The following is a 20,863-nucleotide window of genomic DNA, read 5'->3' on the forward strand; positions in this document are numbered from 1 at the left end:
AACATTCAAAGGTCACCGTATGTTGCACAGTAAAACCAGTGTGAACAGTTAAAATCATCTTAAATCAAGGTCTAACGGGTTTGGAGCGTCATGAGTGCGAGTAAATGATGACGGAGAACTGTTTTATATTGAAGGACAAGAGCTATGCCTTTAAAATATATCATTAAAATGTGATGTGATTCATGACTTTTTATGATGTCTGGCAAAACTGGTTTAGTGACCGTCTGACTGCTTCTGACCTTTCAGAAAATGTGAAATTACAGAGTGTGCATAAACAGATGTCTGCTGACAAATACAGGGAGTGCGCGCCCACACACACACACACACACACACACACACACACACACACACAGAGAGAGAAAGAGACACACACACAGAAAGAGAGACACACAAAGAAAGAGACACAAAAAAGACAGAGAGAGACACACACACACACAAACACACACAGACAGACAGACAGACACACACACGTATGTACGTACGTACAAACAGACACACACACACACACACACACACACAAACAAACAGACAGACAAACACACACACACACACACACAAACAGACAGACAAACACACACACACACACACAAACACAGACAGACAAACACACACTCACATCACACAGACACGCACGTATGTACAGAAACAGATACACACACACACACACAGAGAGAGACAAACACAGACAGAGACAAACACACAGACAGACAAACACACAGACAGACAAACAAACAGACACACAGACAGACAAACAAACAGACACACACACACACACACACACACACACACACACAACACAGACAGACAAACAGACAAACAGACACACACACACACAACACAGACAGACAAACAGACAAACACACAAACAGACAGACAGACAGACAAACACACAGACAGACAAACACACAGACAGACAAACACACAGACAGACAAACACACAGACAGACAAACACACAGACATACAAACAAACAGACACACACACACACACACACACACAACACAGACAAACAGACAAACACACACACACACACACACAACACAGACAGACAAACACACAAACAGACAGACAGACAGACAGACAGACAGACAGACAAACACACAGACAGACAAACACACAGACACACAGACAGACAAACAAACAGACACACACACACACACACACACACACAACACAGACAGACAAACAGACAAACACACACACACACACACACACACACACACACACACACACACAGACAAACACACAAACAGACAGACAGACAGACAGACAGACAGACAGACAAACACACAGACAGACAAACAAACACACAGACACACAGACAGACAAACACACAGACAGACAGACAAACACACAGACAGACAAACAAACAGACACACACACACACACACACACACACACACACACACACACACACACACACAACACAGACAGACAAACAGACAAACAGACAAACACACACACACACACACACACACACACACAACACAGACAAACAGACAAACACACAAACAGACAGACAGACAGACAGACAAACAGACAAACACACAAACACACAAACAGACAGACAGACAGACAAACACACAGACAGACAAACAAACACACAGACACACAGACAGACAAACACACAGACAGACAAACAAACAGACACACACACACACACACACACAACACAGACAGACAAACAGACAAACAGACAAACACACACACACACACACACACACACAACACAGACAGACAAACAGACAAACACACAAACAGACAGACAGACAGACAGACAAACACACAGACAGACAAACAAACAGACACACAGACAAACACACAGACAGACACACACACACACACACACACACACACAGAGACTCACACACACACACTTAAGACTGCATTAAGCTGGAAAACATCTCTCCTGAACACACACACACAGCAGACTGTCAGATTAACACCGTCTCCAGCCCACACAAATAAAGCGTGTTTATGTTGTCTATCTACACACACAGCACCGCGTTTGAGAGGTCAAAGGTTAAGCTGCACATGCACATATGGGGCTGCCACTCACTAAGACACGAGACATGCCTGAATGTCAAACACACTCCTGAGAACTCACAAAACACACCATCAAATCATTCACAAACTGCAGCAGCATCAACGTTTAACACGTTTTTAGACTTTATTATCCACCACCACCATCAAAAACAATTCATTCCAAACGGTGGAAAACGAACGAATATTAAACAGATCACATGACCGCACCAGAACATGTAGCAACCGTCTCTCCCTATAGGAGGGAAGTGTGTATAACGCTTCAAAAGTGTGTATAACTGCAGCTTCACAACAGATTTGCACAAAAATCACACTGCAAAATCCATCCTCGTTGTTTGAGACGAACCATGACATCCATCCTAACAGAGAAGCAACACTTTCAGGCTTTGCTGCAAATATGACAATCTGACACTTCAGTAAGTGATGACAGCCGAACAACACCTGTGAGATTCAATATGATAGAGTTAATAAAGCAAACTCACTTATAATCTAACAAAACAGCACCAAAAACACCATGCTGATGATTCTGGGTTTGGACATGTTACCACAGTGATTTAGCATTTTGGTCACGGTATCGTTATAATACCATGTTTTTGGACATAGTCTACTGTTTATAACATGGCAACATGTTTTGTTTTTTTACATTATCATGTGAATTTTTACTGTATTCGTTGGAGTAGTATTGGTAGCCTAAATCAATGTGGAAATCATTCAGTACCATGGTATATATCAGGAGTGCCACCATTACCACCAGAATACCATGTTTTTGGCATGTAATGTAGTAATTCCACTGGATTACCATGCAAATACTGTGGCAATCTTGCAATAGTACAATGTTTTACACCAAAGTACCATCTGATATCATAACTACACCGACAGGCCATGTTTTTTTCTTAATTTTTCATAGTACCTTAATGATTTAAGATGGCTTAATGATTTAAGATGGCATACCAATACCATGGTAAACCTTCAGTACAATAGTATACATCAAAGAACTATGGTATTATCATCCCTGCACATCAGCTATATCATCAGTCACTGTTTTTACACACCAAGACATCAGTACTGAAGCAAAGAAAGCGCATTGATCCACATCACACACTCTCTCCCATCCAACAAAGCCCACAAACACAAAAACTGTCCGATTCCTGTCCGGCAGCCATCAGCGGGCCAAAGACTGCAAAAACACACTCATCCCGAGTGTCAGATCACTCCATCCATCATAAACCACTCGGTCGAGCAGAATTACAGCGCGATTGGGATTGTTTTGGGTGATCAGATGTTGATCTGTGTGCATTTTAAAGGATGACAATGTCAAAAACACTTCTGCTAATGCTAATGCTAATGTCAGTTCAACTTCCCATCAGCCTCCAAACATATGAAAACAAACCGATGTTCAACAAACACGTCAATGCTTTCTGGTGCTTCCGTTTTACGTAAACAACAGATTTTGTCGCTAATCTCGATTGGCGATTTAATGCTGAAATGATGAGAGGCTAACACGTTCTGATAGCATTGCGTTAATAAAAACAGATCTCGAAATCAAACAAAACACAAATAATGACAGCCAAAGGGTGTTTGAGAGCTCTTATGATTGCACATGTTGACAAACGTGTGGAAGATTCAATATTAAACATGAAAATCTGCACTGATGTGAGGCAGTGAGACGCATGCTCGAACAGTCATGCTAACAACTTGCTGCAAACAACTACAAAAACACAACAAACACACAATCACACAAAAATAAAAATGCAGTTGACTTACTCTCATTGAGCACCTCCAGCAGCTCGGCGCAGTTCTCACACATGGTTCATAAAGGCGGAAAGTGTATTCAGACCATTGGAGAAATAAAATGTTGCCTGTTTTTCTCTCTGTCTTTTTAAGGGGGTGTTTAAGGCCCGACGAAATGCTTGATGAATGCTCGTTATTTTGAGACAACACAACCAGGGAGGTTTGGGCTCATGCAAGCGGGATTATTTGCCGAAATGTCGAGGGTAAAGACAGTAAATGTGAGGCACTAAAGGAGCGGAGAGTCAGTCTCCGAGCAGAGCGTTACTGTGCAGACTAGCACATACGGCAGCCATGATGAACAGGGACGGGAGTTACACTTCGGTGGTTTCCGCCGGCGACCCCGGAGATGTTCGGGGGTTTCCGGGAACGTTCGCGGTCGTTCGGAGGCAGGCGGATGACGTTGGGCGAGACGTCGTCTGTTTCCGCCGAGTCATCTCGCAGCTCGTTCGGCCTTTTTCGGAAAACTAGCAAAGAGAAAGGGAGGGGCGACCGTTGTTACACATCGGGTGTTTTCGTAAGCACCGCCTGGTTCCGGTCTTAGAAATCTCGCGAGAAACGCAGTCGAGCACGTGTACGTGTGATGGTTTAATTTTGATATATCTACTAAAGCACACAGGTCCCATTTTTGTGTAATTAATTGATTGTATAACAGTTATGGGTCATAGTAGATTAGACAGAATATATTCATCTTCATTCCCTTGCCATGCAAATTGGGTACTACCGTTCAAAAGTTTGGGGTCAGTAAAAGAATAAATCATTCAGCAAGGACACATTCAATTGATCAAAGGTGCGATTGAATATATTTATAACATTTATATTTTAAATAAATGCTGTTCTTTTTCAACCTCATCTTCATCAAAGAATTCTGTCAAAAGTAAGAGTTTCTCCAAAAATATTAAGCAGCTGTTTCCAACATTGATAATAATCATAAATGTTTCTCGAGCATCAAATCATCATATTAGAGTGATTTCTGAAGGATCATGTGACACTGAAGACTGGAGTAATGATGCTGAAAATTCAGCTTTGATCACAGCAATAAATTACACTTTAAAATGTTACAAATAGAAGTTATTTTAGATTGTAATATTTCAATGTTGCTGTTTTTACTGTTATTTTGATCAAATAACAGCAGTCTTGGTGAGTGATACGCCATTTAAAAACAATGAAAACAAGAAAAACGCTTTTTCTGGGACAAGCTCTTGCACAAACTTGTAGTGTACATTACACCAAATACATAGATTTTTGATAAATCCTAAGCATTTTGTTTTCCACTGGCAGTTTCTTCACAAAACAGCTTGATCCTAATATCAGAATTGATGAGATACTCCAGTAAACCAGTATTAGTCTTATGAGCCAAATGAAACACACACACTATGCTTTGTAAAAATAACCAACTTTATGTTTCCATAATACTAATGCACAGCTTTACAAATAGGATGATATGAACAACCCCTTCCATTATGACATCCCTATGCAAAAAAAAACAAAAAAAAAACAACACTCCTCAAGTCTGTAGCATGAAAAAGACATCAGTCTTTCCCATACATTGCAATCAAATGGAAAATATATATATGTATATATAAACACGCTCAACCCCCCAATAAAGAACGCAGGAACAGCACCAGGGCTGATCCAAAACCGTCACATTCACTTGCTGTGGTACACAAGCCACAACGACACGTCCCTGTGAGCAAACCTCACTTCCTGCACAGTAACTGTCCGTCTTCATCGGCCTGTCATACTGTATATTACATATTCACAAATAGATGAGGCTGAGAAAACATTAAAATGATTAGTCATGTGCTTCGAAATAAGAAAGCAAACATGCCGAACAGAATAAATTGATGCATATACAGTGAATTGATACAGGAGAAAGACAGCAACAGTTTCCTTTATATAAAATGTTCTGTTATGTAAAACCAAGGATTTTGGGAGAAGTGGGAGGAGCCAGAAAACTAATAACAAACATGTCTTTAATTTACATATTGGCATGGATTGGGCTGACAAACAACCAACATCTGGATTAATTTTCCTATTTGTCCTCATTTGACTGCCGCCTCTCTATACACACGCACACATTTGACAGAGGAGCTCGAGGTGCCCCGGAACGAGTGTGAAATCTTCATGAGTGTGAAACTGCACAGGATCTCATTCACACATTTCCTCCGGGAGCTCGTGAGGATTGAGGATTCCTGGGACAGACATCTGGAGCTTGTGTTTCTCCTCCTGAGCCTGACGCAGAGCCGCTTCCCTCTCCTCCAGAAACAGATCTGTGGAGTCCTCGCCTGCAAACTCCTGCAAAAACAAGAGAGAGTTGAGTGAGCGAGTGAGTGTGTGTGAGTGAGTGTGTGCATCTATGTATGTGTGAGTGAGTGAGCAGGTGTGAGAGTATGTGTGAGGGAGTGTGTATATGTGTATGTGTGAGGGAGTGCGTGTATGTGTGTGCGCGTGAGTGAGTGTGAGTGTTTGAGAGTGATTGTGTGTGAGTGTGATTGAGAATGTGAGAGTGATTGTGTGTGAGAGAGTGAGAGTGTGTGAGAGAGTGAGATTGAGTGTGTAATTGAGTGAGTGTGAGTGTGTGAACATGTGTGTGTATGTGTGAGTGAGTGAGCAGGTGTGTATGTGTGAGGGAGTGTGTGTATGTGTGTGCACGAGTGCGTGCGTGCATCTATGTATGTTTGAGTGAGTGTTTATGTGTAAGTGAGTGATTGTGTGCATGTGTGTGTGTGTGTGTGTGTGTGTGTGTGTGAACATGTGTGTATGTGTGCACGAGTGCGTGCGTGCATCTATGTATGTTTGAGTGAGTGTTTATGTGTAAGTGAGTGATTGTGTGCATGTGTGTGTGTGTGTGTGTGTGTGTGTGTGTGTGTGTGAACATGTGTGTATGTGTGCACGAGTGCGTGCGTGTGTTGTGTGCATCTATATATGTGTGAGTGAGTGTTTATGTGTAAGTGAGTGATTGTGTGTATGTGTGTGTGAGTGTGAACGAACACCCCCACCAGAGACTCCAATGCTGTTGTCAAGTAATGGCTGGTAAAAGTGGGTGTTCAACAAACACTGCAGCTGTTGGGGAAAGTTTATTTCCCACACTGCTCATGTGTATCCACTTCTACTGTGAACTTCTACCTGTGGCTGCGTTCCACTCCACTTTCAGACACACACTCGTGAACTTCCCTAAGCACTTCCCCCTTCATGAAGTCAACAAGTTTGTATGGACAGACCCTCGACCCCTCGATTTTGATCGAGGGAGTCTACTCTGATGTACTCTTCAAGCAGCTCTATATCCCACAATTCAACTTGATTGTGACGTCACAGCAGATCGTGATTAACTGAAGTGCAGGATATATTAATTGCATTGAGATTTAATCGCATAATACTTGTAGCTAACTTATGTTCACAGTCAAAGTTTATACTATTGATTTTTTTTCGTTTGTGCATGTTATTTTCCTCCAACAGCTCATATACCAATAGGATGTAATGTGGACTCATGCATTTTCTGTAAAGCTGCTTTGAAACGATGTGTATTGTGAAAAGCACTATACAAATTAATGTGAAATGAATTAAGGGCTTAGTGCATCTCATTTAAACCTCATGCAATAGTTCCGCCAGTAGTGGCCACTCATGCAACGTAAGCAATAATGCACATCCGAGTGAACAAGGGAAGTTAGTGAGTGAAGGGCATACAAATTGGGAGTGGAACGCTGCAGCCTTGGTTCACGACTAGAGAAATAGGAAGTAAAAACCTAGCAGGAAGGAAGTGACGTACCTTGATCTGGACCAGGAAGTCCCTGAGGTGCTCTTTAAAGGCAGCAATGTCCTGATTCAAGCTGAACAGACCCGTGACAAACACCTTCACCTGGGCGCTGAAAAACACCATGGAGATTAACACATGACACGAACACAACCTGAGGACACATACACCATGTTGTGGGCTCTTCTTACTCTTGCAGGTGTGGGAAGGCCGTCTTCAGCAGGTTGGCCACGTACTCCTGCACGTAGCCTTGATTGTTGCCCGCGTTGCCTGCGTTCAGAGCTACGCTGATTTTACCCTCTTCCACCAGGTTGAACATGTAGGCGAGGATGGAGGCGTGCATCGTCAGACCTGCCCATCACAAACCACACAGATCAGTCATCAAATACACACACACAATGAATCAATAATTAGCATTAGCATTACAGCAGTACAACATTTTTAGTGTTTAATTTAAATTAGCATAAATAAAGGCAGTAAACCTTGCTTTAAATGTTATAAACTTTTCTCCTTTTTTTGCATTATGGTAATGAGAATTTGGGAGCAAAATATGTGCAATTATAATGATAATTGTAAAAATTATTGGCAAAATGAAAGGAAAAGAAAAACTTTTCCCTTAATATTTTGCTCAATTTTTTCCCCTTTTAATTTTCGGTGAAAATGAGCCGATTGTGTTTTCGACAGTGTTTGCGAGATGTGAAGCCTTTTTGTGCAAAATAACAGTTCCATTAGTTACACTGTAAACATGTCACTATGTCTCTGCCTAGCAACTGACCAGCCGTATGAGAAGTATCCGTGACAACGGAGAAAATGTGCTGCAGGATGTCACAGAAGTAGGTTTGATAGAAGCTTTGAGCTGCTCCCTCCTCCTGTGCGATGTTCTGCAGCATCGTGAACAGGACCTGAAGCCCTGGAGACGCACAAACACACACAGACGCCTTTTTCATTTATGTTGCATGTGACATGAGTAAACCTAATGTCAGAAACATACTGAGCAACCACACAAATCCAGGGCACAAATCACAAATTGCATTCAGAAACATTTATGAATTAAGAGTAGCTAGAAGCCTTTTGCATTCACAGTGTAGAGTTGGTATATTTGTTCAAGCACAAATTAGCTAAATGCAACTGTAGCCCTAACTCTAGTCCTCCACCCACCTGTGTCGGCCACATTCCTCATGGTGTGTTTGAAGGCCCAGATGATGGAGTCCAGAACCAGTTTGAACTGTGCCGGAGGGATGGACAGGAATGCTGGGAAACACTGGGAGTTGACGGCTTGCAGCAGGTAGAAGAAATGCGTCCTGTGCTCGGGATACTCCTCAAAGTTCTGAGACGGAGAAATAACGATCATTAAAGTAGGGCTGCATGATTTCAGGATTCTATGGGCCCCAATGACTTCCATAGTAGGGTTTTTCAGTCAAGGGGTCAATCAACTGTTTGGTTACCCAGATTCTTCAAAAAAAATTATTTTGTGTTCAGCAGAAGAAACTCATACAGGTTTGGAACGACAATAGGGTGAGTAAATGATGACAGAATTAAAAAACTTTGTTGGAGAGTGCTTCTCATGACAAGAAGAGGGTTTGTGCACGTTAGCAACCTGAACTCAGAGCAGATGGAGTTGGGTTCAGTGAATCGTGCCACTCTGAGACACTGAAAACACTGGCGGATCATGAGCTGCTCGAATGTAAAAGAACACAGTGCAGCACATATATTTATGTCATGAAATCACAGCCTTTGCGATTTGACAAGTGCACTAAGCCATTATCGCAATTTCGATGAAATCAGCCCTACATTACTTGGTGAGTGTATTCACTAGGGCTGGGACAATAAATCGATGCATCGCGATTCGTTGATCGATTCCAATAGTTTCCGAATGCATCGCCATTCTCTCTCGAATAGATTCTGAGCTTAGTTTTTAACAGCATATGGCGTTCTAGGCTAGTTTTTAACAGCATATGGCGTTCTAGGCTAGTTTTTAACAGCATATGGCGTTCTAGGCTATTTTTAACAGCATATGGCGTTCTAGGCTAGTTTTTAACAGCATATGGCGTTCTAGGCTAGTTTTTAACAGCATATGGCGTTCTAGGCTAGTTTTTAACAGCATATGGCGTTCTAGGCTATTTTTAACAGCATATGGCGTTCTAGGCTAGTTTTTAACAGCATATGGCGTTCTAGGCTAGTTTTTAACAGCATATGGCGTTCTAGGCTAGTTTTTAACCGCATGCTCAAATGCTCACGAAGAAGAGCGCTCGTGCGTTCGGCTGAGTCTGAGAATGTACTTGCACCTCAGAATGCTTTTATGGCACGAGATTAATGTAAACAGCCCACTGCAAACACCCTTGTAATTCGCTTCAACCTTTTAGAATTTTATGAATGATTATTGTATAGAAGGTTCAAGTGGTGTGTGTAAGGCATTGGAAGCAAGCAGAGTATGGCTGTTTCTAGAGCACGCAGTGCCATCTGCTGTTAAAAACTAAAGCTCAGAATTGCATTCGGAAAATCTCGGAAGCGATCCAGAATAATTTCTCGATTGACGATGCATCGATGTATTGTCCCAGCCCTAGTATTCACACTATCAGACTTGCATTGGGTTGATGCTGAAAATCTGAGATGTTAAACAAAAGACGTGGACTAACCTTGTTGATCATGTCGAGGGTGCACTCGAACACAGCATCGAATATCTTCGGGATCTCTCCTGTTATGTGGGCGCCAAGCTTGTTGACAATGGTTGCCATAGTGCTGAGCACCTCTGGTTCTCGAGCGGCCGGGACGTTCCTTTGGTAGTCGATGAGAACCGCCTCCAGCAAAGGTGGAACGAAGTTTTCTCCAACCTAAACAGACAACAACAATGCTTTGTACTGCTGTCAAACCCGGCGTATTATTGTGGCATGAGCTCAGACTGATCCAGGATCAGCAGAACTAACCATCTGTGGGTCGTTGGAGCGGCTGACCCATCCTGAGATGAGCTTCAGAGTCTCTCTCTTCACGGTCCGCATGCTACGTATCAGAGGCTGCTTCGTCACCATCTCACCTGCAGAGAAACAGCAAAGAGCTAAACGTGAGCTATTACTGTTAACATGTTATTTCCCCTCTGGACTTCGGCACAAGGTATTTCTACACTATTCAATACGGCATGTTGGGCTGGATGGTGAGTGCATTCGCAGGGTGCTGTTCTGATCGTGTGTGTCGTAATGGTGGTTATGCGAAACGTTGCTGTGCACTAAATAAAGTGTGTCAACTATATAAACGTTGCGTTTATTTCGAGCAACAATTACGTGGGTCACGTGCTTCATGCCAGGTGTGCTTGGCTCACCGTTGCTCTGGATGGCAGAAGAGATGTTCTCGCTCAGGCACTTGTAGACGTTGAGCATGTCCAGGTAAATGCGGCCCAGCTGCAAGACGAAGGGGTGACCCACGGCTTTACACGCCCTCACGTTGGTCTTCAAGATGCTGCCTAGCTGACGCACCGTCTCCGGGTCCTTCAGGATGTCCACGTTCTGATTGAAGAGAGACATCATGTGCTTTGAGTTGAGGTGCCATTCTGTTTCATTCTTAACATTGGAGCATAAACCCTTAAAGGCACAGTATGCAAGTTTCGTTGCTAGAGGTCATTTTTTTCAAAACAATTAATGCGTATCTTGATGACGCAGTGAATGAGTGTGGAATCATGGGAGTTATTGTCTTCACCTCCACAGTCAATGGAAAGCAATCCGACGGGGACGTTTTCCTGACGTTATTGTGGTATGATCAGGGCGGGGTCGAGAGCCTGGGACATTTTACATTGCTCTTTTATTATTGCCTGAAAGCCCCAGTCGGCCGCTAGTGCCACTCCTTTCATGTTTTTGTTTATTTGGGATTAAAGTTAAGTTTAACATCCAAGCTCCTCCTTCCATGAACTTAAACTTTGGTACAGTTACATTTGATCACTTAAATTCACATTTGATTTAATTCTAATGAAACAGTCACAAGTGCTGAATTACTACTCATACTGGTCAGTTTGTCTGACGAATTAAAATTTGTTATAATGTTACTGTGTGTGTTCTGGTATGAGACATTTGTTGCACACTGCAATATGGTAGATCGAAAATACAATATCATATAAATAAAACCTGAATGACTAGTGAATGAATACATTTTTAAATATATTGTATGGTAGAGAAAATGCTGTATTACTGTCACAACAAACAAAGGTCTTTCTGATTTTGCTACTTGACAAATGTTAAATAGTGACAAAATAGTGTTGTCTGAGGCATTGGTCAATACAGTAAAATCAAGGAAACAAGAGATTCAAACAATAAGACTAACTGTGTTGAGCTAAATAACGATTCATTTTCGGTCGATAAAAGTGTCCAAACAGTTCAAATAACCAGTCTAATAAAAAGCATAATATATATTAAAGCATCTTTGGTGTTTCCATGATTTCTACTGAAAAAACGGAAATCGAGGGTAGCGTGGATATGACATCATTGACAGGCGACGTGTGACGCGGTCTGTTACACTGGTTAAAACAGCTGATTTCTCTGTATTTAAATATTGTTGGAAACATTTGGGATAATGCAAGTACACAAGTCAACAAAAAATATAACATGGTTTTAGTGGTTTTTGGATGTTTTAATGTAAAGTGCAAGAAAAATCGGATCCCTTTTGGTTTGGAAAGATAAAATAAACAAACTATTCACTATAATAGTTTCTCAGTGAGGCTAGAATAGCACTGATTCTCACCTTGGTGGCCTGTTGGATGATGCTGTCCCACACCTGGTTGGGAAGGAGCATGTATTTCTCAATGAGCCGCTCCTGGACGGTCTGGTCCGTCTGTGCTCCGATCATGTAGCCCACGGCCTCGTAGAACGTGTGCACCTGCTGCGGCTGCAGGTCACAGATGATGGTGTTGATGTTGTTGAGGATCTCGTCGATGAAGGGCATCACCTCGCCCACCTGCACCTGCACAAAATGCCTCCTGCACTTCTGAGCGATCTTGATAAACGTATCACAGGCCATGTCCTGCACGCCATCATGGGTCTCTGAAAAGACAGAGAGAGAGAGAGAGAGAGACTTTCCAATTAACATAAAGCTTCAGACAAAATTTGCACTTTAGCAAAAAACATGCATGACTAGACAAAAGGACAAACAAAATGAGTTCCTCACCATGCATGAACTCAAAGAGCTTGTTGACGACGGTCTTGAGGAACTTCCAGTGGGCCCTGAGGAACCGTGGGTATTGGCCGACGATGTACATGATGTTGGAGGCAATGATGGCCTTGTTGTCTTTCCCTCTTTTCTGTTCGCACAGACCCAGCAGATCCTGTGACAGAAATATATGAATTTTACTGACAAACATTTACGTAGACAAACACTAGGCATCACACAATTGCTGACTTTGTAAATGGTTCATACACCTGCACGATTCTGGATAAATTGAGAATCACACTTTTTTTTAAGTTTCAAATAGACATCACATTTCTCCCACGATTCTGAACAGACAATTGCAGTCTATTTAAAACGTTTAATTAACCTGAATGAATATTTTTTTTATTTTTTTTTTATGAATGAATGAATGATTAAATGACTCACTCATAAAGACTTCACTTGTTTCATTACTGAATGAATCAGCATTTTTGAACGAATTGTTGAATGAATGATTTAAATGACAAATAAACTTTTTACAGTCACTTGTCGCCACCTGGTGGTGTAACAATGCTACTTTCAAAAGGTGATTTGTTCTTTTAATCGCTTCCGTTGACAACAGTGCTTATATCTGAAATATAAACTTATCCAGTACTTCTGCGATAATGTGAATATTTGTTACACAGAAACTATATTGTGTGGTTGAAAAAGGTATAATAGAGATTGGCAAATCGATGTTATTTAGGAATAAGATCGTGTTGTTGTTGTTTTTTTACGATTAATCGTGCGGATCTATTGGTTGCAGAGAAATATTCATACACTACCAGACCTTAAATCATTCCGAACACAAACTCATGCATTGCTCATTGCTAGGAGACGCATTACAGATTAAACAAACATGGATGTGCAGGAGATGACCACAGAAGTTGTTGCTGCGACTGTGCTGTCGCAAAAGAAAAAGGAGCTAAGTGCATTTGGATGGGTCTTGGGTGGGTAGACGCGGTCAGTATGGAGTTAAGAGGCGAGTGCCAGAGTAAGTTTTATCTGTGCTGATGAGTCAGATATTGAGGCTAATTTGTATCTCATGTTGTTAATTTACTTCTGTATTGTTACTGTATTTGTGCATTTCATTGCAACACTGACAGAGAGAGGACAGCCTTGGTTTCAGTAGTGACCCATCATACACTATGATAAGAGTTCTAAAATCGGCTCAAATTATCAAACACGTTTTGATATCCTCTGATTGGACGGAATCATAGTCTGAAGCTAAAAAAAAAAAATACATAAAATCGGAATCTGTGCCCATCATACACTAAGCGATTTGCAATCTTTTTCCAAGTAAACATTTCCAGATACACTCAAACAAACACATGCTGAATAAACACCTTAATGACGGTGACGAGGAATCTCTTCTCGTCCTCCTCATGCATGGCCCCACTGATGGAGCCGATGGCCCAGCATAGCGTGTTCAGGTTCCTCCAGGACCACTCGGTACCGTTCACCTGATTATGAAGCTTCTCGGTCATGATCCGCTCCGTATCAGCATAGTCCAGATGAGTCAAGTAGACTGGACGAGAAAAAGAGATCATTATGAAGCTTTCTCCAGAAAGATAAGCCGCGTGCTGTTGACAGAAGCTGCATGTGGAATCGCACACTTCCCTACTAGGCGAAAAAAAGTATGAGACAAAACAAGTATGTCTGAATTCACAGCACTCATTAGGACAAGAGTAGGCAAAAAGAACCCGGATGCCTTCTGAAGAGTGCGTACGATGGACACTTTACTATCCCATGAGGCAACGGGAGAGGATTTGTGAATGGCCGTGAAGTGACGCGACTGACGCTGGTTGATCACATGATGATGACAACATGGTGAAAGAAGTACGTGTTGATTGCTTTCATTCTACACACATTCATACTACACAGAACATACTTTTTTTAGCGCTCGCAAAGTACGTACTTATTCAAAATAAGTACCAACTCGAGAGAGTATGTGATTTCATATGCAGCCCTAGATTTTTTTTTAAATGCATTATAAGCCCGTCGTGATTACCCAGAGTCTCTCTCATGTTTTTGTAGAGGTTAATGGAGTCTGTGTCCTTCATGAATTCTCTCACCACCTCGCCCTGATCGTTCTCCACCACCAGAACCTCCTCCGGTTTGGCCATGCGACTCACCATCAGCAGACGCACCTGAGACCGGTCAAGAACACAGACGTTTTTTCTCCTGCTACCAACATTTTGAGGTGGACTTGCTGTACACTTGAGACTGACTGACCTTGGAGAGCACAGGCAGGTAAAGGTGTCGGCGGGGCGGCACGTCAAAGTGTTGGCTGGTTGAGAGCATTGGAGAGGTAGAGGTAGAGAAGGGACTCTCTCTGTAGAGCTCGGCGGCCAGATGGTTCCAGTACTCCAGGCAGATCTTGAAGATCTCCGTCTCCTCCACCTCAGACACCAGCAGCATGTAATGAAGAGCCTGAGCACATGGGAGTCAATGCATGAGTGAGTGTGTGTGTGTGTGTCACGATCACATCATCTCTATACCTTTCACTGTGTGTGTACCTCCATGAGTGTCTCTCTGAGGTTCAGTCTCTTCTCTATCAGTTGTCCGTGCTCTTTGAGGAAGGTGCAGAGGAACAGACTGAGGTTCTGGATGAAGTTCTGCTCATCGTCTTTCCCATTTGCATACGCCAGACGGATATTTGTGTTCAGTGGAAGCATCTGTCCAGTAGAATAATGAGGGTTTAGTTTAAAAACTAATAATTGTAGGTTTGTTATAGTTTTTGTTTTCATTATTTGTAACACTCAAGCAGAAACTGCACTGTTCACAAAATAATCACAAGTTTAATTAGTGAAATTCAAGGCACATAATACTGCAGACTTTTGCATAGACGCCGTTGACATCAAGAGGTCATCCAACCAGATCTAGTAACGTGGTCATACGCTACCATTCAAACATTTGGCTATATTTACTTAACCAAAAATACAGTAAAAACAGTAATAGTGGAATATTAATAAAATGTAAAACAACTGTTTTGTAATGCAATTTATTCCTGTGTTGGCAAAGCATCATTACTCCAATCTTCAGTGTCACATGATCCTTCAGAAATCACTCTAATATGATGATTTGATGCTCAAGAAACATTTCTGATTATCATCAATGCTGAAAACAGCACTTATTTGAAAAAGCAATACTTTGCAACATTATAAATGTCTTTACGGTCCCTTTTAATCAATCCTTGCTGAATAAAAGTATTAATTTCTTTAAAAAAATAAAAAATCTTCCTGACCCCTGAACATTTGAAGACTAGTATATGCGTGCGAGCTGTACCTGTTTGAGCTGCATCATGGTGAGAGTGAACAGGTTGACAAACTGCTCCTCGTACTGACTGACACTGACGCCCGCGATCTCCGTCAGACACTTCAGAGTGACGTTCCGGAACATCGGAACATTCAGAAACTGTGGAATAAGTCGGAACACAAATGATAAACTTTCTGGAACACAAAACATGTGAAAGAGCATAAATGTAGGAGCACCAGCTCGGACACAAAGCCTTAAGGCAGAGCGCCCATGAGAACAGCCAGCGCTCCAATCAATCTTCCTCTCTTTCTTACGCACTGGCAAGCTGAACCAATGACAGTGCGCCTTTGTGAGAGGAGTGAGCGTATCACACAATCAAATAATTACAATTTTAACAGCAAAACCTGAGATAAATTCTTGGGATCTCACATTTATTGTTTATTTATTTAGCTGCTACATAAGAAACCCCTCGTGTCTTGTTACCTTGTACACCAGTGTGCTGATGAGTTTGGTCTCAAATATGTAGCCCAGAGGAATCCAGTTCAGGAAACGAAGGAGTGTCTCTAATGTGGCGTGGACCAGAGGGGCATTCTGGGAATTTTCCTGAAAAAAACAAAATGATATCCAAGTTAAAAATGACAGGCCGAAGAATACAGAACTGAACTTATCTAAATACTGACTGTCACTACTGTGATATTCTGCTTCGTACGCACCATGACAAACTGGCAGAGCTGGAATATTTGGGAAAATTCGTTGCACATACTGCAAGAGGTAAGAGAGAGAGGTTGAGTAAATATTACTGTAATCATTGTCCCAACTACAGCTACAGCTCTACTGACACGGTCTGTAACGGTCACATGCGTACCTGTCCTTCAGGTGTTTGGCTTTGACCTGAGTCATCTGGCCGCTGGAGAAGTCAAACACCTCCTCACTGAGGAGCTTCAGGATGATCATGTTGTTCTGACACAGGCTCTCACTGGTGCGACTCGCTCCCACGATGTCACTGATGAACGTGGGCCAGTGCTTCGGCCACTCCTGCTTCAGGATCTACACACAAACAGGAACACAGTGAGCCATACACCGTCACAAAATCATGACGACAAAAATTCCTGAAATGATGCTCACCTGCACCAGGATCATGTTGAGCTTTGCTATGTAAACCCCCTCTTTCTGTAAGAGCAAAAACACGAGTCGGTAAGGATGCGGTCAGTGACGTGACAAGTACAAATCAGGGTTATTACAGTTAAGTAAAACTAATAAGTTTAATATGAGTTTTAAAGTTGTTCATATTTCTTCAAGTTGCTCATTTCATTGAATCAATTGAAATTGACAAATTAATTTAAATAAAAAAACTGAACTGAAATGAAAAAATGTATTGAAAAAACTTAAACCTATATTATAGGGATGCACGATATATCGGCCAACATCGGTATCAGCTGATATATGTAAATTTTTTATAAGAAAATTTGGCGGATATATTAAAGCAGATAAATAATGAATTATTTCCTTCAATTCAGTTTTGAATTGCTTGAAATATGATTCAAATCACTTGAAAATACAGTTCAGTGCAACATGTGCAGCGCAAGTCTGTCATATAGGCTACATAAAATCCTAATGAGAACATTATAATTGTGTGCTTGGGACATGGATTTTAATAGTATGACTTTTGTTTTTGTAACCAGCCTCTCAAATATTACATTTTGGATTTAGATTTATCGGCCAATATATCGCTTATCGGCTTTCAAATATGAAGAATTATCGGTATCGGCCAAAATTTTCATATCAGTGCATCCCTACTATATTATTTCAGTCAGTTTGTCAAAGCAACATTTCTCATTTTTGTTTAGATTAAGTTGAAGTACTACTTCAATTGAAAAACTGAACTACTAAAAAAAGTTAACTTTTTTTTTTTTTTGACAAAAACACAAATCTTTAGTAAAATGAAAATGGAATATTTAAAAAAAAAAAAAATTTTTTTTAAATATTTATAATATTCTAATACTTGTGCAATTGGTAGAAGATAAAACATCTGAATATCTGATATCATCTTCATTACCTCTACGCTGTTGGCATCAGAGGAAGTCTTGATAATCAGCCCGACGACATACTTCTTAATTCCTGTGAACAGACAGAGCTGTCAGTTTTTTGTGCAGTCATTGTGCAAAGAGTCATTACGTTTTCATATGACAGTATAGTTATATAATGTGGAGGGGTGTAGCAGATTCTCCACAGAGCAACTGTCCTCAACTCTGACCCTCGAAATCTGTTGTCCTGCAAAGTTTAGCCCCAACCTGGATCAAACACACCAGCCTATAACTTCCAGAAGACCTTGATTAGCTTGTTCAGGCGTGTTTGATTCAGGTTGGAGTAAAACTCTGCAGGAAAGTGGATCTTGAGGGCCAGAGTTGGGATCCCCTGACATAGAGACAAAGATCAGTGTCATCACACATTCCCTCACCTTCACATTGGTTTCGTGGAAGAATCTTCCAGCGTGTTTTGATCACTGTCTCCAGTATCTGAAGGGCGTAGTACTGCAATACAGATAACAAAAGGATTAAACATCAGTTTGTGGCAGAAAAAATGTGACCATTTTTGACAAACACAGTCATCCACTCATACACACACACACACACATTCCCCATGTGAACTGCGAGCCCAGTACTGACAATAAATCCAAAAATGTATATATCTGTATGTAAAAAAGGTTGGTGAGGGACGGATTTGAAAAGTTAGTAATATAATGAACAAAGTAACACATTACATAAAAAAAGTGGCAGGTCTATTATTTTGCATATGCACTCCAAGAATTAATGCACATATTGTTTGACATACAGTCTCAGGAAATCAGCAGCGAACAGTACTAGAGTTCACACCATATGTAGACTTGGGTAATGTTCGCAAATGCGCACCCGAGTTCAGAAAACAGCGTTCACATCATCCAAACAAGCTGAACTCTGACATCAATCAAACCTGTGCGTGCACCAAAAGTGCCACCCTATGGTTGACATTCAGTAGCAGGACTCAAACATTTGCCTGGCAAAATGTAGAAAGGCATTAGCGTACACATACTTTTGTCTTCATGTTCTGTGAGAACTCCAGTATGGTGTCCACTCTGGTCCAGGCATCTGGGTGGTCCTTCAGGTTGGTGAGAACTTCTTGTGCAAGCCTTTGCTAAAATAACGACGAGAAAGCACTTTTGATGCATTGTACGTGTCTGGCAAACACCAAACCACGACCTGAAGTGTTCAAAACTTCAGAATTGTCTTGGATTTTGCAAATTAACACATACCTGAGATCCCACATCATAGTACATGGAGTTGACGACATTGTCCAGCAGGTTGATGTCTAGCTTCTGACTGAAGTCCAGCAACTGTCGTGCTGTGTGATCCGCCAACATGGTCATGTCTGCCGGCATAGAGCTGAAGGAGACCGGGGAACAAGACGGGCCACATCTTTTAGATATCAAACGTCGAGTGACACTTCTTTGACTCCTCATCCCATTATCAAGTTGATCATTGCAGTTAATGAAAATGTTTTTTTTTTATAGTTTTAGCTTCAATTGACTGAAATTGGTTAGTTAATTGAAATAAAAAATTATTTTATTTCAGTTAGTTGTCAATGCCATGTTGCTAATTTTCGTTTGTTTAAACTGAAGTACTACTTCAACTACTAAAACTGAACATAATATGAAAAAAATAACTAATAAAAATGGCAAAAACACAACAAAATTACTACAATTTTAACTAAAATGAAAAGACTAAAGTTTTAAATATTAACAAAAACTAATATAGTTTGTTAAATGATACACTGGTACAAAATGAGTACTAGTTGATTTCTGATATTAAAAGTTAGACACTAAACCAGTGGCTCACACCACGTGTGTCCACAAAACATGCATTTACACTGAAATACAACCTATAATGACACCGAGTGCAGTTTTGCTGAGATCACTGATAATAGTTCCCCATGCAAAAGAAGTGATAACATGGCAGATCAACATATTAACTGTGTACAGCTATAAAAATGAAAAAAATTTACAATTCAAATTAAAATATCTTAATATAGACTCATTAAACTTTTTAGAAATCAGCCCACATGGATTCAAGCTGAGCTTCTGCAGCTATGGGCAGCGAGAAGGAACAAAACGCGTTTTTGTTTCTGTTTCACATCAGCAATGTCAGCAAACTAGCACTTCATTCAACTCGCTTATCTTAGTTGTTAATATTTATAACACATAACCATCTCACCGAACACCTTTAACTTACCTGTTTTAATCAAAACTCCTCTTTTTGCTCAAAACAAAACAAAACAATGCTAACGTGGTTCGGGAACCTGGAACTGGGTTTAGTGTCGTGGAAATATGCGTCGCGTCAAAACAAGATCAAGACGTCAGGTAAAAAAAAAGAAAAAAAAAGTATGTTTGATCTATCTCATTTTAAACGATAGCGTGTGTACAAATATTCAAAAGGCAATCTGAGTATAAAGCAAGTTCACTTTAAATGCTAACTAGCTGGTTACCTCAATGTATAGCCATACACACTACAGTGCAGAGAAAACGATACATGAAAACCCCCCCGAAACACACAATTTCGGTGTTATTTTTAATTATTGTCTTCAGTAATTGAGTCCGGGTCCTCTTTCAGTCAGCAGCTCGTGTTAGTTCATCTGTCTCTCTGTATGACGGTTTACAGCTCGCTTTAACAACTCAGTCCGTTTTATAACAACAGCATCAAAGCAATCGTTAGTTTATTCTTTTGTCTATTGCAGAAAAAAACGTTGTTTTATATCAAATATCTGCGAGAGACTGTGACCCAGCTCCTCTCCAGTCTCATGCATCACACGCAAGACCGGTTGAAAC

The 20,863-nt window shown here is 41.0% G+C and overlaps 2 protein-coding genes across 3 annotated transcripts in view; both read right to left on the bottom strand.

Moving 5' to 3' along the window:
* Nucleotides 1-4,148, bottom strand: part of usp34 (ubiquitin specific peptidase 34) — a 62,788-nt gene extending 58,640 nt beyond the window's left edge. For both annotated transcript variants that reach the window (XM_082165575.1, XM_082165574.1), the window contains exon 1: nt 3,807-4,148. In XM_082165575.1, coding sequence (XP_082021701.1) covers nt 3,807-3,849 — 43 coding nt within the window. In that variant the 5' untranslated portion in view covers nt 3,850-4,148. The remainder of the gene's footprint in view (nt 1-3,806) is intronic.
* Nucleotides 4,149-5,207: 1,059 nt separating this feature from the next.
* On the bottom strand, nt 5,208-20,849 carry xpo1a (exportin 1 a). Its single transcript, XM_082165583.1, has 24 exons — nt 20,271-20,849; nt 19,295-19,424; nt 19,075-19,176; nt 18,464-18,536; nt 18,062-18,123; nt 17,131-17,175; nt 16,871-17,052; nt 16,719-16,767; nt 16,489-16,608; nt 16,036-16,164; nt 15,267-15,425; nt 14,983-15,180; nt 14,759-14,897; nt 14,094-14,275; nt 12,730-12,886; nt 12,307-12,605; nt 10,898-11,081; nt 10,509-10,615; nt 10,221-10,415; nt 8,743-8,911; nt 8,360-8,494; nt 7,776-7,935; nt 7,600-7,696; nt 5,208-6,128 (listed from the first exon to the last, which is right to left on the bottom strand). The coding sequence occupies exons 2-24, from the start codon at nt 19,418-19,420 to the stop codon at nt 5,982-5,984; spliced, it is 3,216 nt and encodes a 1,071-aa protein (XP_082021709.1). The 5' UTR covers nt 19,421-19,424; nt 20,271-20,849; the 3' UTR covers nt 5,208-5,981.
* Nucleotides 20,850-20,863: the final 14 nt, after the last annotated feature.

Source organism: Leuciscus leuciscus (assembly GCF_965113295.1).
Source record: "Leuciscus leuciscus genome assembly, chromosome: 3".
Taxonomy (NCBI): Eukaryota; Metazoa; Chordata; class Actinopteri; order Cypriniformes; family Leuciscidae; genus Leuciscus; species Leuciscus leuciscus.

Excerpts from the sequence above, each read along its gene's own strand:
- xpo1a (XM_082165583.1), bottom strand. The coding sequence starts at position 19,420 with ATGCCGGCAGACATGACCATGTTGGCGGATCACACAGCACGACAGTTG. Across the intron at positions 12,887-14,093 it reads TCCTCGTCACCGTCATTAAG|GATCTGCTGGGTCTGTGCGA; the intron begins GTGTTTATTCAG and ends TTTCTGTCACAG. Across the intron at positions 10,616-10,897 it reads TTCTGCCATCCAGAGCAACG|GTGAGATGGTGACGAAGCAG; the intron begins GTGAGCCAAGCA and ends GTTTCTCTGCAG.